Source organism: Ornithorhynchus anatinus, chromosome X1, assembly GCF_004115215.2.
Source record: "Ornithorhynchus anatinus isolate Pmale09 chromosome X1, mOrnAna1.pri.v4, whole genome shotgun sequence".
NCBI classification, from domain to species: domain Eukaryota; kingdom Metazoa; phylum Chordata; class Mammalia; order Monotremata; family Ornithorhynchidae; genus Ornithorhynchus; species Ornithorhynchus anatinus.
In genome coordinates, this window is record NC_041749.1 from 97,140,853 (window position 1) to 97,156,608 (window position 15,756).

The window sequence follows — 15,756 nt, forward strand, 5'->3', positions numbered from 1 at the left end:
TTGAGGATGGTTTTTAGGTGATCTCTATGAGAAACGAATCTTTAAGGACTTATTTGGCCTTCTCTTTCTCTGACAGCTATCACTTCCACTTGTGGTGGAGGATAAAAATGATGGCCATAGGAGGCACAGAAATACTGTCTTTGGAAAGGATTTTGATGAATTATTTCTTTCAAGCTATTTTCCTCCTCACCAACCGAGGGAAAAGAAGATGAAGAAGTCCTGAGCTTGTGAGAAAATGAGACCTGGAGGCCTTGCTTGTGTCCTTTTCAAGGAGAATGAAAATGATTTCCTGAGGAACTGGGGCTGGAATGGTGATGTGCTCTGAGCAGAATGAATGATGAGGCTTCAGGGCTCCCTAAAACAAGTATGAAATGTGCACACGTATGCACGCATACATACACACACGCGTGCACATTCACACCTTCGGGAGCCACAGATAAGCTTTCTAAATAGAAAATAAAGATTTATATGGCTTGCTTCTAAAAAGGATAATGTTCTGCAAGACGAGGATATTGGGAGGACTCTAATCCGGATTTTAGCAGGCAAAAAAGAAGGATTGAATCAAGGATCATCCCATATAATTCGGGAAAACTCTGCTTTGCGGCAAGCCAAACCCTCTTTCCAGTATTTTTACAGAGTCAATAATGCGTGGTACCTATCTACCACTTAGTAGTGCAGGAAACATTTATGAATTCCACCTAGTTCTCGGGAATGGTGATTTTAACCTGAAATAATCTGGATAATTACCTTTGCTTGATTATACTGTCAACTCCTTCGAGGGCAGAGACCACATCTTTCCCATTGATTAAAAAAGGCATTAAATACAATTTAGCTCCAGTTCATGAACTGACTGAAAGGTTTTTTTTAAAAATCTCTTTTTGATGTTATGCTTTCATGCCAATTAAGAAAGAAAACACTTCCTCACCTCAGCAATAGAACTTGAATTCAGAAAGATAAGCCTTTGATCTACATAGCATGTTTTTTGAGAGATATGTCATGTTAGAGATTGGGGGCTCTACAGACTTATTTTCTTGATTATATGTCTTAGACTCTGGTCACTGTGGATGTGATAATGATATTTCACGCTATGGGAGAATATCTAAATAGAGCAAAGGATGCCACATAGGAAAAAAAAACATGTTTTTCTAGTATTTATCAAATGAAAGGCAGCTTGAACATCAGAATGGTTTGTGCTTTTAGGGCACAGCAAAATGTTTTCAATTTTCTGGAAAAAATGCATTTCCTATTTCCTTGTACCCTGCTCCTATAGGACCAGGTGATGGCTAGCTGTAGGCTGCAGAATGGAGCAAGCTTAAATCACTAGTAGCTTTCCATCTGTTTTTCTGTTTATGCCTTGTAGTATACAAGACCTGAGATTCAAATTTGAGGCAGCCTCTGAGATAAAGAAGGTAAGGTGCCAGGCCTTCTTTATCTCAGCAGGAACTCACTCTTCAGAGTGATTACATATTGTAATAAAGAAATGGAAACTGCTAGAGTGAAGCCAAATTGCTGTACGTTGTGTGTTAATAGCCACCCCCCCTCACCCACACACATTCCCCCCCTGCATATGACCTAGGTCAGATTGAAGATCTGAAAAGCTTGGGGTGGGTCCTCCAAGTTAAAATCTGCCCCCTTTGGTACATTCTGTATACATAGACATTTTCCCATCTCTACAGGCACATTTCTTTCATTGACCCTGCCAGGGTTATGTTTAATTCAGCTGCAGGTTTTGGTAAAATGAAATGTGGGTTTGGAAGAGGGGGCATTCTGAGAGGATGGTTTTGGGGGGTTCCTCAGCATGGTGGGCCTACGACAGCTGCCCTGTTATGTCTGCTGGTTAAAATGATCTGTCTCCATATATGTATGTGAAGGTTTATTTTTGTATTAAGCCACTCTAGCCTGTAACAACAGTCAAGATGGAAAGGGTTTTTTTCCCATATTTAGGTTAGCACAAGTTCACTTAGTTTATGCATTGACCTCACCAATGTGGCAGCCCTATTTTCTGGTTAGAGTGTGGAAGTCATTTTCAGTGGACTATAGAGAAGACCCACTGTGGTGTTAATTATCCCAGCACTAGGCAGATGAGGTGTGTTCACAGGAGTAGCCCTTGATAAGGTGCGGTGGTAAAAAAAAAAAAAGTTCAATATATATTAATGGTGTAGTTTCTGAGGTTCTATTTAACCCAAATCTGGAAATTACATCTGCATCACTGTGGCTATAGATCAATTGTTAGTCTGACTTATCACACTTATTAGCTATAGCTCAGGGCATAGCACAATAATATGCCCCCTATGGGTGATCAATAAATACTTGACTGAAGTGATTTTAGGGAATTGATTTTCAATATCTATGAGCAGTGTAATAGACCAGGTGGCTTAGTGATGGAAAATGGGCTTATTTTGAAAAATAATTTGAATGCTTACTTTTAATTGAACTAGGTGCCGGACATACAGATTTTTCTAGGTCTCGTCTTTCCAGCTGATGGAGACTTAAGGATGTTTGGTCAGTTCATTTCCCTTGCTGGGTTATTTCTGGAGAAGCAGTCCGGCTTATGATGTCTGTGGGAATGTATGTGAAACTGATAATATGAATATGTGTGAAATTGATGGTTTAGTGTATATATTTAGTTATAGTGACTTTAGAAAGCACAGTCTAGGCACTTAGGTTCTTACAGCCTGATAGTTTCTCCCTCTTTTTAAAATGGAAACACGTTTAGTTTTAGGTCTTCTATTGAGACCTAAATAATAATAATTATTATTATTATTCCCCTAAATATACTTATGAAAACTTACAGGGACTGATAATAGGGATAAATCATTCATAACACTCTGCTGATGCTTGTGGATTCTCTGTGCTTTCAGAATACAGGGGGAGGTAGCAGGAAACAGGGTCCTTAAGGAAATTCAAGGGCCTATTTACCCCACCCCCCAGGTATTGCTTAGGTTGAGACAGGACTATGTTATGGAATGCTTATGGCAACTCAGAGATGAAGTTTAACATTTTAATTCCCTACAGTGCATCTGGGAGTATTTTTTCCCACCTCATTCCCTTTTCTTGGGGAAGAGAATCATCTGGAAGTTTTTCCTGGTGTGTTGGCAGGAGCTTTGAGTAGTTGGGTAGAAGTTCCTTCCAACCTCCTGCTCATTACTCAACACATTGAAGTAAAAATTCTCATTGTCCAAGGACTTTAGGGAATAATCTTTACTGTTAGTGACTACTTTCCTTATGTAAAATGCCTACCTTCCTGATAAGCATAAGCCATTTTTTTTGTCTCTGGCATTAGGAACCTAGTGTCTGGAGCAAACCCTCCTTTAGTAATCCTGAAGTAGAAAGCTGAGGGACTAGCACATTTGTACCATACCAGGTGTATGCAAATCTCTGTGGGTCGAGGCTACAAAGGTCAGGAGCATTCCTTTGAAAGCATTTTCCAAGTAAACTGCACATGATTGCTAACAGGGGCATGGAACATGACCTGATATCTACCCTGGTAATCCTGCTGAGCCACCACCTGTCTCTAATGAAGGATGGGCAACTGACACTAGGACAGCTGGCATGGGTTCAAAATTGCCCTCAAGGATTCACTTCTATTCTAATACCCGAGGCCCCTTAAAGTTTGAAGATTCTTTGTTTAGGCATACCCTTGCTGCAAGGTTTTCCCCAACTGTTCATCTTTGCTGTTCCTTCTTTTCTTTAAACTATGATTCTTCAGGCACTGATCTTCAGAAATGTGAGTCAGCCAGTGCCTGCTTTGGGAGAGCAGCATATTTCTTGCTTTACTAAGCAGCAGGGGTGAGGACCACTGAACTGGAATAAGCTGCAAGAGAAAGGAGTTTTCAAGTAAGTTCCTTTAAATAATGCAGGGTGTACTGATGGCAGGAGTTCACTTCAGAACCTTGCTTTTAGCCAAAGAATAAAAACTGGCTAAGAGGTAGGAAATGAAAGGCAGGGAATAAATGCCATAACAATCTAAGTATAAATGGCAGGCGCTCAGGTATTGATGTTAGGATCCATTTTATATAACAACTTCATAAAGGAGCATGAACAGGGCGTGTTCAATGCATTCTTTGTATTTTCAGATGACACTGTTCTTCTCAGGTTGGGGGGTAGGGGTCTGTTACGTAGATGAGAGTAAACTGGAGAAAGAACTCAAACAACTGAGTGAACTGAAAAATGGTATATAAGTATCAGTGTGAGTTAGTGCAGTGTGTGATACATCCGGGAGAAAATAACCCAAATTATATGTTGTTGATAGGCTCAGAGCTCTCAGTCACAAGTCAGATCTCAAAGTCAGGGTTGATTGTGTTTTTGGTCCAGTGCGTGCCAGCAGCCACAAAGGTCACCTGAATTCTGGGCATCACAGCATTATTTGACAGAGGCATAGATTTGCCACTCTATAAAACCACAGTACAGCCATACTGGGAGTATTGTGTGCAGGTTTAGTTGACACGTCTTAGGGAAGCCATTGTAGAAGTATGGAAAGGATAAAGAAGGGTAATCCAAGATGAATATGGAAGTGGAGACCAAAACGGTTCACATTGTTCAGCCCGGAAAGATGCAGCCTTGAGAGAGGACATGATTGAAGTTGAAAAACTTTGTGAAGGGTGTGGACAGGGAAAATATGGGATTGCTGTTCACCAAATCCCACAACACCAGAACCAAGGGGACACTCATCTACTCTTAAAAGCAGTAGATACAAGAGGAAACACTTCTTCACCCACTGGGTGGTAAACCTATGCATTTATTACTGTAGGAAGTTGTGTAGGCAGAAAAGGTTAGTAGGTGTAAGAAATCATTAGATAAATTCATTATCCATAGTGGATTACTTGAGGGGAAAGTTAGGAATGCAAGATGGTACATTCCAAACAGTGAGGGCCCTTGTCAAGGAGGATAACCAATCACGGTTCCTCCAAGTATCCCATTGCTACTGTTGGAGGTAGGATATATTGGGCTGGATGGACCATTGTTCTAACCCAGGAATTTCATTTCATCCACTCTTAACTCAGTTTCACAGAATTAGCAACAGAAATGCTTTTTGGCAGATGCCAAAAGTCTCATTTTTTATTTGCGGAGTAAAAGATTCCTTTCTGGTCATAAAATGCTGAAACCAACAAAAAATAATTTATTTAACATGTGCCTAAGAGGAAAAAAACATTGTGGTTGAAGTTGTTGTATGCATAGTCTTTGATATTTCTTTCCCCAGGCCATGGTCCCATAACATTTCATGGTATATATGATGACAACCCCAAAAATGGGTTACTAGAGGGAAAGCGATGTTAGGTGTACCAATTTTTAGCCATTAGGATGACTGCCAAACAGGGCAACCATCACACTGTTTCTTTAAGCCTCCCGGTGCCACTCTCAGAGACGAAATGATGGGTTGGATGGGCCATTGTTTATGTTCTTAAGACCATTTATTCATCTGAGGGCAGAGTCTGTGTTTTTCAGGCCTAGTAGTTGAAATGTGAGGTCAGAGAGTGTTTGGGCAGACAATGTTCAGCAAAGCTTTTTACTTTTCCAAGGAGTGCTTAAAATGGTAATTATATTAAGATCCTGAAAAAGAGAGCAGGTGTATTGTTTATTATACTTCCACAATAAGGCATCCAAAACCAGATAGAAGTATTTGAAATGAAGAGAACCATTATGTCCACAAATTATGGAATCAGTTTCCGGTGACCAAACGGAATATAGAAATAATCTCAAAGCTTCAGGACCTCCGCAGCTGGTTGAGAAGAATCATCAATTTGCTCTTGGATGCTGGAGATATTTCCTGAAAATTCCTCAAGTCACTACTGCAGCTATGTGACATGAGTGTCACCTGGCCTTGTTCAGTGGTTTTCTATAAGAAAAAATGTTACCTCTGGCTCAGGTTCACTTTTCGTGATTGTCAGTGGTTTGGGATTTTTTGTTTTTGTTTTTTCTAATAAGAATGGTTATTAGAAGTACTGCTATTAGAAGTTATTACTCCCTCAAGTAATTTGGGGGAGTTCAAAATTAATTTTTGGGTCAACACCAAACACGCTCTGGGTCCCACTGAATCAGTTATTGGCACCCATATTAGCTTGAGGGAGAGAGCTGGTACAGAAGGATTGGATGAAGGGGACAGACTCCCAAGAACAAAGCAATAATCTGGTAAATTCACTTAAGTGACTGAACTGTCTGACTTTGCGTAGGTGCAGGAGGAATAGCAAGGGATGGAGCAGAAATAACTTTAAAGGAGGAATCAAAATGAGGAGCCCCACAGAATCACGGTGATTGCTCAAATGAATGCAAAGTAATTGAAAAGCCAAAAATGGTGTTTGTGAGGGAAACAGGGCAAAGACAGGAGTTTGCCAATCTCAACACAAACACACATCAATTATTTGTTCTAAGAAACTTTTGGTCGATCTGCTCTCAGAAGGATGGAAGAGAGTAAAAAAGTGAAGTGAAGGATACAAATACAGTGCATCAGGAATTCTCAATCCCTTCTTAAGAACTTTGAAAAACAGATGCTGTTAGGGATCACAATATTGATAAAGTTTGTAACCACGTGAATATTTTTTCAGGTGAAACTTTTGGCCCCAGCTGCAGACATGGCAGCAAAAGAATGAAATGATGTCAAAAGGCGTTTGCAATTGCATGTCATGTAGCAGACTTGTGGTTTTGACCCTAGAAAAGAACGGATGTTTAAGTCTGTTTTCCCCGCTTCCCCAAAGTGAACTCTGGTAAGGCTTTGATTGGCAAAGAATGGTGATATCTGTTCCTTTTCACCAAGCGCTCAGAACAGTTGTTCGTCTAGCCACACTGGTGGAATGGTTTTTGGGATCAAATGCATTACTGTATGGTGGAAAAATGGTGGGGGAGTTGGATGCACTCCCAGAATATCCTTGCCAAAGCAGGTGGATATTCAGCATGAGGAGGGGGAGAAAGAGAGAATACAAAATCTGAAGTAGACAGGTAATAATCACCACTGTCTAGGGTGCCATTACCTCAATTATCCATTCATACCTCGCCTGATTATGTAATCCTTACAGGTCTAATTTATCAGTTTGTATTATATTGCAGAGAAGAAATATTAGGCTAAAAGCTTCACTTTTACATTTCTGTACCAACTGATGGCACTTGTCAGCACAGATGGCAAAAGACTTGAAGACACATTTGCTTGTAGCAGAAAAAGGTTTGAGGGCATTTCTTCATCAGCATATGTGAGTACATCTGCAAACACACACCAGTTAGCAGTCGTTTCCTCTCAAAGAAACATCAGATTTCAAGTAATCCTTTATCCTTTGGAGAAATAGGATTGATTCTCCAGTCCATTTGCAGATACGCTTTTCTGAGGCTATGCAGGAGTGCCTGAATCTTTAGTTCTCGTCTCACACCTAAGCTTTGAATAGTTCTTGTCATCATTTTGGATTCTGTGCTGACATCATGAAGACCTTGATTTTACCTTAATCACTTTAAATCATGGGATCTCCAGAGCTCGGGCCTTCTCATACTTCCACTTGGTTCCAAATCTTTCTATCTAAAAAATTGCCTTTCATGTTAAGCATGTTTGGGGGAATTTCTCCAGCTAACCTCCTGGACACTGTCTTTCTTTTTCCCCTTTCCTTCTCCCTGCTTATCTGGCTCATTTTGTCTTTCTGCCCCTTTCCACGACCTCATCATTCTCAGTCGAGGAGATAGTCCTCTGTAGCTGCTGCCTTTTGGAACAGACTTCCTTTATTTCCCTGTCCCATCACTTGACATTTTAAAATGCATTTCTTCCCCTTTACCTATGCCTCTTAATTCCTTTCTACCTTTGCTGTTGGCCTTAAAGCTGAGAGCTCTCCTAATTTATTCACATTGGAATTCCTTTCTTTAACTTGAACCACATAATGCCTATAAAATTGCATCATTTAATTTGGCTAGGTGTTTGAGAGACAATTTTGGGGAAAAGATTTCAGCTATACAAAATATTATTTATCTGTAGGATACTCACTTGTTTGATAAATGTCGATCGGAATCACCGGCCTGAAAATGAATGTTTGTGTTCAAAAGGAAGAACATAACAAAATATTTTTGTACATTGTCTCTCTGTTTTATACTTTCAAAGGAAATACTAAGTGGCCTTTCATTAGGTAATTTCCAGGATGATTGATTAAAAAAAGATATGTTAAAAAGTAGCTTGCAAGGAAAATGTATACAGAAAGAGAATGTGACATTCAATATATTTATGTACTAGGTACTATTTTGAAAACATGTCCGAATGTGCATGTGACGGTGACAAAGCTTTTTCTCTCATAACATCTTTCTGATTCCTTTCTTTTTGGTATTTTTAAATATAGAAACAAACTCTGTCATTTCAACCACGTCATTAAAATAGATAACTCTTTTTAGAAAAATGCTCAAATCATTTTAGAGCTACCTTTAGAAAGTAATCTTCGAGAACATCTTGGGGTTTTTTTGCTGTTGAGAAAAACATTTAACAATGTACCTACTAAGGGCTATAAATAATACGTTATTGCCACTGTTCTAAAAAAAAAATCAGAACAAAACTATTTTATTATAGTTCTGTCTTCATTTTACACCACACATTGGTGGATTAAGCACAACAAAATTCTTGTCTTGTTTTAAAAGTTTCTACTAAATATAATAAAAAGGATAAGATAACAATTAACATGTAGTTTGTTACATTAAAAAATTGATATACATATTTCTATTACCTGTTAGCCTGGCCTAAGCTAATACAAAAAGAAAAGGAAAAGGTCATTGTTCAAAGTCAAAACATTCAATTCAGTTGATACAACATTACAGTACAGTCAACTAACCATTCAACAAACGTAACAAGTCTCGTCTTTGCTTCTCAGTTTAAAACTCTAGACCAGATTGTTACAAAAGGTTCAATGCAGTTTCAAAACTGAATGTTAGCTTTGGAAGGGCACTGTACTCTCTACTGATGGCTTCAGAAGAAAGGGGTCATGCTATTGGTGAAGTCACAGGGTAACCCCAACCTGTTATTAATAGTTTTATTGAGCACTGTAGTTAGAATGGCATTATTAAGTTTAGCACAACAACTAAAATCAAATCATAGTAATTAAAAACAAACAAACAACCAAACACAAAGTGGAAGCTGAGAGAGGCTACCATTTGTGTCAAACCATTGCGATTCGCTATACTAAAAAAATTTGAAATATCCACCCATCCTCACCACTCTGCCACAGACTAGCAAAGTCAAAAATACAAAAGTCTTCAACCTGTTACTTTTGCAGAATAAAGCAAAAAAGTCTTTGTGCTCCTTACTACCAGAAGCAAAATATCCACTGAGTTACCACATGTAATAGCTTCTGGATGTGTCGACTTGGGTGGGCTTGCTCTCTGCCGAACCATCTTTATCTTTTTCACTGTCAGCTTCCCAAAGGTTGATCAGTGGGGGATACAGTTCATTCAGTGGAATTGAAGAGGTTTTTTGCATATACTTCTTTAATGAGTGGTGGTAGTTTTTTCTCTTAAATCTTTTTGCGATGTATACGGCAATGGAAGCCAGACTAATAACTGCAAACATGGATCCCATGACTGCTGCCAGGGCAGTACTGGTTTCTTGATCGGAAATGTCGAGTGCAAAAGCTGCACTTTTTGTCGTCACGTTAACACACGACTTTTGGGTTTGCTGGTGGATGTTGGATACGGTAAGACACACTTCGTAGTCGGTGGAAGGCTGCAAGTGAGTTAAATTGTATTCATGAACATCCACGGGAACCCTGGCTGTATAGGTGATGTGAGGATTATCGATTTTCATGGTGGCAGATGACCATTTTAAATTGGAAGTCATGACATTGGAATTAACCTTCCAGGACACTAAAATGGAATGAGACTCGGTCTGTTTCACATAGATTTTCAGCACCTGGGTACCATCCAAAAGAGTTCCATTCACCTTAATTGTAGCAACACGGGTGTCTGCCCCTTCTATGTTTTGAGCTACACAGGTGTACCTTCCCGAATCTTCCACCTGAATATTTGCTATTTCCAGAGTCCCTTCATTGCTTAGCTTGTATTTCTCTGAAAAGGTTTCGACGGTGATCTTGTTTCCAAGTGGGGTTACCCAATAAATCTCTGGTTCGGGCTCTGCCATGGCCCGACAATCTAAGAAAACGGCCATCCCGATGTCCAGGTTCAAGTGATTTGGAAAGGTGTCATGGGAGATCATAGGGAGGCACTGTTCACTGGAATCTTGAATTAAAACTTCTTTCACCTGCTGTCCTCTGTATTCTGGTGGCATAGCACAAAACATTGATAGGGGCTCCATAAATCGGATATTTGTTTTGTTGGAATTTATCCAGTGAATGACACAATCACATCTAAGTGGATTGCTGTGAATACTGATTTCCCGCAGATTTGGAAGAGATTCTACTGTCTTTTGGTAAATGGCATTCAAGGCATTGTTGTTTAGCATGAGACTTTCCAGAGCTGGGACATCGCGAAATGCTAAACGATGGATGTATGATAACTTTGGATTATTGGTGGCTTCTAGTTTCGTAAGTTCGGGTAAGTTGTCTAGGGCATAACGATCCACGGACACCAGCTCCCCCATGTTATTGATCCCCAGTTCTTTCAATCTCAGCATGTTTTTGAAGTCACCTTCTTGGATTTTGTGGATTGGGTTTTTGTTGAGATCTAGAAATTTTAAATTCGGAACTCTACGGAGTGCAAGCTGTGGAACTTTGAGCAATTTGTTGTCATAAAATGAAAGGCTTTCCAGACTGTCCAAGCCCACTAGGGCATTTCCAGGAATATCAGTAAGGTACATTCCTGCCAAAACCAAACTTCTTAAATTTGAAAGAGATCTAAAGTTCATATCTAAAATTCCAATGACTGGATTTTCCCCAATCATAAGGATTTCAAGGTTGGGTGTAGCATCGAACCAGCGACTATCAATAACCTTTAATTTGTTGGAGTTTAGATGGAGCCTTAATAGGTTTTTCAAGCCGGAAAATGCATTGGCAGAAATGCTGCTGATCTGGTTGTGGTTGATGTATAATTCTTGAAGGTTGCTGAGGTCCTGTAAGCAGTAGTCAGTCATCTCCGTTATCTGATTTTCTTCCAAATGTAAAGTAGTGAGCTGAGTTAGATTTGCAAGCCCCACATCTCGGATGCTAGTGAAATTATTCTGTGAAAAATCTAACTCGGTTAAGTTGAAAAGCTGCTGAAGTTCATCCAGAGTTTTGGCAATGTTGTTGCTCTGTAAGAGAAGTACCTGGGTGTCGCTTGAAAGGTTGCTGGGAATCTTAGTTAAGCGGAGGTCATTGCAGTCAACGGTTGTCGCTTCTCTGTAGGTTGATTGTGGTGTAAACCAGGGCCTGATTTCACAGACACAGAGCTGTGGGCATTCGTGACTCTGTATGGAAGATTCGGTTAGTGAACTCATCAGCAACCCTAGCACCAGCCGGCCAGCTATTAAGCCAAAGCTAATCTTGGCCATGCTGGTGTACCCCAAGCTCTCTTCCAGTGAAAATGTGCTATATAGTATAGATGTGAAAGCAAGCTGAAATTGGGAACCTTCAAGCCAAGTTTAGGTTGAGACTAATGGACATCCAGAGATGGAAGGACGGCTTCTGGGGTTTTTTTCAGAGGACAGCGAGTGCTTGGGAGTTGCTTAACTCTGCCTCTCAATTCCAGGCGCTCACCCAAAGCTCTACTGCATAAGTTGGTGCAGCCAAATCAGTGTCTGGAGATGTGCCTAAAAAAACAGATCGGGACAGATGTTATATCCACTCCACACCCTTTGTACGATGTGACCTTCTTTTTCGTGTTTTCCAAGGATTTATAATCAGTCAAATCGAATGATGTTCTTTTTGAAAATCAATGTTTACAAAATAAATGAGTTTTAAAGGGCAAGACACTACATTAATGCCTACCCCAAATTACTGAGCCAAATTGATTTTGAAGAATTCTTTACTTCATCATGCAAATTAGAATTACTTCGACTATTCCCCCATGAATTCATACTTGAAAAAAAAAACCCACAGCCAACAGGGATATTTGGAAAAGCCCAAAGCTGTCATTTCTTTAAAAGCTGCAAAAATCTCAGCACCTACTTAAATCCAGTAGTCATTAATCTCAATAGCTAAAAGGTAGCTTGAACTAATAGGAGTGATAACATGAAAGTTTGGCATCTTCCCCCTAGGAGTACATTTCAAAGGAAGGCATTTCAAGACATAACTTATTAGGTATCTTATCTGACATTTTTATTGTGATTCATCACTGTTGAAAGAGCAACGATATCTCTTCAGCTGAAGTAACTGAATGAATGCAAGAGACATCTCTGCTACTTGAATGTGGCACCTCCCACACATACTATAATAAAGTCATTGGGTTTCACCTTTGACTGGATCCTATTACTATGCCTTTCATTTTATTAATTTCAGAAGCTGGTATGCCTAATTAAGTCATTCATTTTGATCTTTATCAAATGTTGGCTGTGAAGAAGTGCAGCCAAATAGTCAAAGTAGTCTTCCTCTGCCACTTGCCTGCTAAGTGACCTTGGGTAAGTCACTTAATTTTCCTGGGCATCAGTTTTCTCATCTGTAAAATGGGGATTCAATCCCTGTTTTCCCTCCTACTTAGACTGTGAGTCCCATGTGGTGCAGGGACTGTGTCTGACCTGATGAACTTGTATCTACCCCAGTGCTTAGAACAGTGTTTGACACATAGTAAGCACTTAACAAATGCCATCATCACAAATACAACCTCCAACTTTCTCCTGGACCCCCTCCAATCTGGCTTCCGCCCCCTTCACTCCACTGAAACCGCCCTCTCAAAGGTCACCAATGACCTCCTTCTTGCCAAATCCAATGGCTCCTACTCCATCCTAATCCTCCTTGACCTCTCAGCTGCCTTTGACACTGTGGACCATCCCCTTCTCAACACATTATCCAACCTTGGCTTCACTGACTCCATGCTCTCCTGGTTCTCCTTTTATCTCTCTGGCCATTCATTCTCAGTCTCTTTTGCAGACTCCTCCCCCTCCTATCCCCTAACTGTAGGGGTCCCTCGAGGTTCAGTTCTTGGTCCCCTTCTATTCTCCATCTACACTCACACCCTTGGAAAACTCATTCACTCCCATGGCTTCAACTATCATCTCTTTGCATATGACACCCAAATCTGTATCTCCCCCCATTTTCTCTCCCTCTTCCAAGCTCGCATCTCCTCTTACCTTCAAGACATCTCTACTTGGATGTCCTCCCACCACCTCAAACTCAACATGTCCAAGACAGAGCTCCTTATTTTCCCTCCCAAACCCTGGCCTCTCCCGAACGTTCCCGTCACTGTGGACAACACAACCATCCTTCCCTTCTTACAAGCCTGCAACCTTGGTGTCATCCTTGACTCCACTCTCTCATTCACCCCTCATAGCCAGTCCGTCACCAAATCCTGCCGGTCTCACCTTCACAACATCCCCAAGATCCACCCTTTCCTCTCCATCTAAACAGCTACCATGTTAGTACAATTGCTTGTCCTGTCCCGACTGAATTACTGCATGTCTCCTTTTTGATCTCCCAACCTCCTGCCTCTTACCACTTCAGTCCATTCTTCACTCTGCTGCCCAGATTGTCTTTCTAATTGAATGAATGAATGAATCTTTCTACAGAAATGCTCAGAACTTGTCACACCCCATTCCACAGAAATCTCCAGTGGTTGCCTATCAACCTCCCTAATAAACAAAAACTCCTCACTAATTGGCTTTAAAGCTCTCCATCACCTTGCCCCTTCTTACCTCATCTCCCTTCTCTCCTCCTAGATCCCAGTCCTCACACTCTGCTCCTCTGCCGCTAACCTTCTCACTGTGCCTCGATCTTGCCTGTACCGCTGTCGATCCCAGACCACGTTCTGCCTCTGGCCTGGAATGCCCTCCCTCCTCAAATCTGCCAATCAGTCTTCTCCCCGTTAAAGCCCTACTGAAGGCTCACCTCCTCCAGGAGGCCTTCCCAGACTAAGCCCCCATTTTCCTCAGCTCCCCCTCCATTCCGCATCACCTCTATTCCCTTTTGCTCTTCCCTCCCACCCCATAGCAGTTATGTATATATGTATATATCTATAATTCTATGTATTTATATTGATTCCTGTTTTACTTGTTTTGTTGTCTGTCTTCCTCCTTCTATACTGTAAGCCCATTGTGGGCAGGGATTGTCTCTCTTTATTGCTGAATTGTACTTTCCAAGTGCTTAGTCCAGTGCTCTGCACATAATAAGCACTCAGTAAATATGACTGAATGAAGGAATGAATGAAATATCATAATAGGCAGTCTACAGCCAATCTATATTGATTCAAATACACCCCTTTGAGGTGAGAATTGCCTTGCCTTACCTACATTGGTAGTGTGAAATATTATTTTTGTTGCTTTCTAGATCTTATGTTTTAATTGTGTGTAAAATGCATCAGGGAGTGGCAGTGCTTCTTCAGTTTTAGATGGGGCTCTGCCGAGTCCTAAAGTAAAGGATTTCAAATAGAATAAAATGTTTTCTGGGAAATGTCATATTTATTATATTATTATGCCCTTTGTAGCCTTTACATTTATTCTCAGTAGAAGTGCCAGAGTCTTGATGGACATCTTAGTGACTTTTGGTCTGCAGTTTACAATATTAAAATACTCCCCAGTTGTACATGAGCAAACTGTGGCTAGAACCCAAACTGCAAAATGAAAAGAATCCTGGACAAAACTACATCCCAACCACCTACTTCTGGTTTTATTAGATGACCACTTAAATTGTATACTATGTCAAAAGGCAATAACACATTGTTTGGTAGGGTTTGGTTGCCTTCTCCAGGTGAAAGATTTAATTTCCTTTTTAACCAGAAATCTTCCATAGAAATGACTTACACATTATAACTTCCAATCTTCCTTAACCTAAGGGCAGCTCAGATGGAGCAATACAGGAAAATCCAATGTAGTCCAGAAGCAACTTCTGATAGGTTCCACTTGCCCAAGCAATTTGAATGTTACTGTTTATGACAGTAACCCCATCAGAGTAGAAAACAGTGAGGTATAAAGGTCTCTGGCAAAGTAATTCTTTGATCAGGAAGAAAGTGTCGTTCCAGTATGTATCTAACACAGTAAGAGAAAAATCTTGTAGCTCAGGCTCTTTTTAGATTGGAGAACAGGGAATTAGTCTGGCTGGGAAAAAAGGCTCCAATCTGGCCTCCAGGAGACCAGCTTGAGCAACACACAGTGCCCAATCAAGGCTCTGATATGGAAGAAATATATTCTGCAGGTGATTATCACATAACATTAGGGCACTTTACTACCTTTGTTGCTTAACTGTTTATTACCAAAGCTGTTTAATCTTATCCCCCAACCTCATTACTACTACATACAATCACAGAGTTTTATCTGCTCTATCAGTGAATGCCTCACATTAGCCATGTTTACACAGGGCAGAACCTCCCAGGTTGAAACAACTAACAGAATAAACATTTGTCTTACGGGCCCTAATGATATCGGACTCAGTCATCAGACAGTAAACTTAGTTTTGCCTTCTTTTGCTGCAATTCAACTGGCTAGGACCAAAAGCCCCTCTCAGAATCACACCTGGAGAGTTGCCAGGACTCTAGCAGGCTCGGCTATTGGAGGGAGAGTCAAGCAGAAGCATACCCATTCTATTCCTGGCTTGGGCAATGGCTAGCGAGTGGAGGGCAATCTGCTGCAAGTCAAAACTCCCCTGTGCTGGGCAGCAGCGGCATGGGAGAGAGTCGAGGGTGGAGACTCAAGACTGCGCAGAAGGCAATGGTAAACTCCTTCCATATTTT

The 15,756-nt window shown here is 40.7% G+C and overlaps 1 protein-coding gene across 1 annotated transcript in view; it reads right to left on the bottom strand.

Annotated features, from left to right (window-relative positions):
- Window positions 1-5,555: 5,555 nt before the first annotated feature.
- LRRN1 (leucine rich repeat neuronal 1) overlaps window positions 5,556-15,756 on the bottom strand; it is a 42,664-nt gene continuing 32,463 nt past the window's right edge. The window contains exon 2 of the mRNA XM_029051300.2: window positions 5,556-11,689. Within this exon, the coding sequence (XP_028907133.1) occupies window positions 9,281-11,431 (2,151 nt within the window). The 5' untranslated portion in view covers window positions 11,432-11,689 and the 3' untranslated portion in view covers window positions 5,556-9,280. The remainder of the gene's footprint in view (window positions 11,690-15,756) is intronic.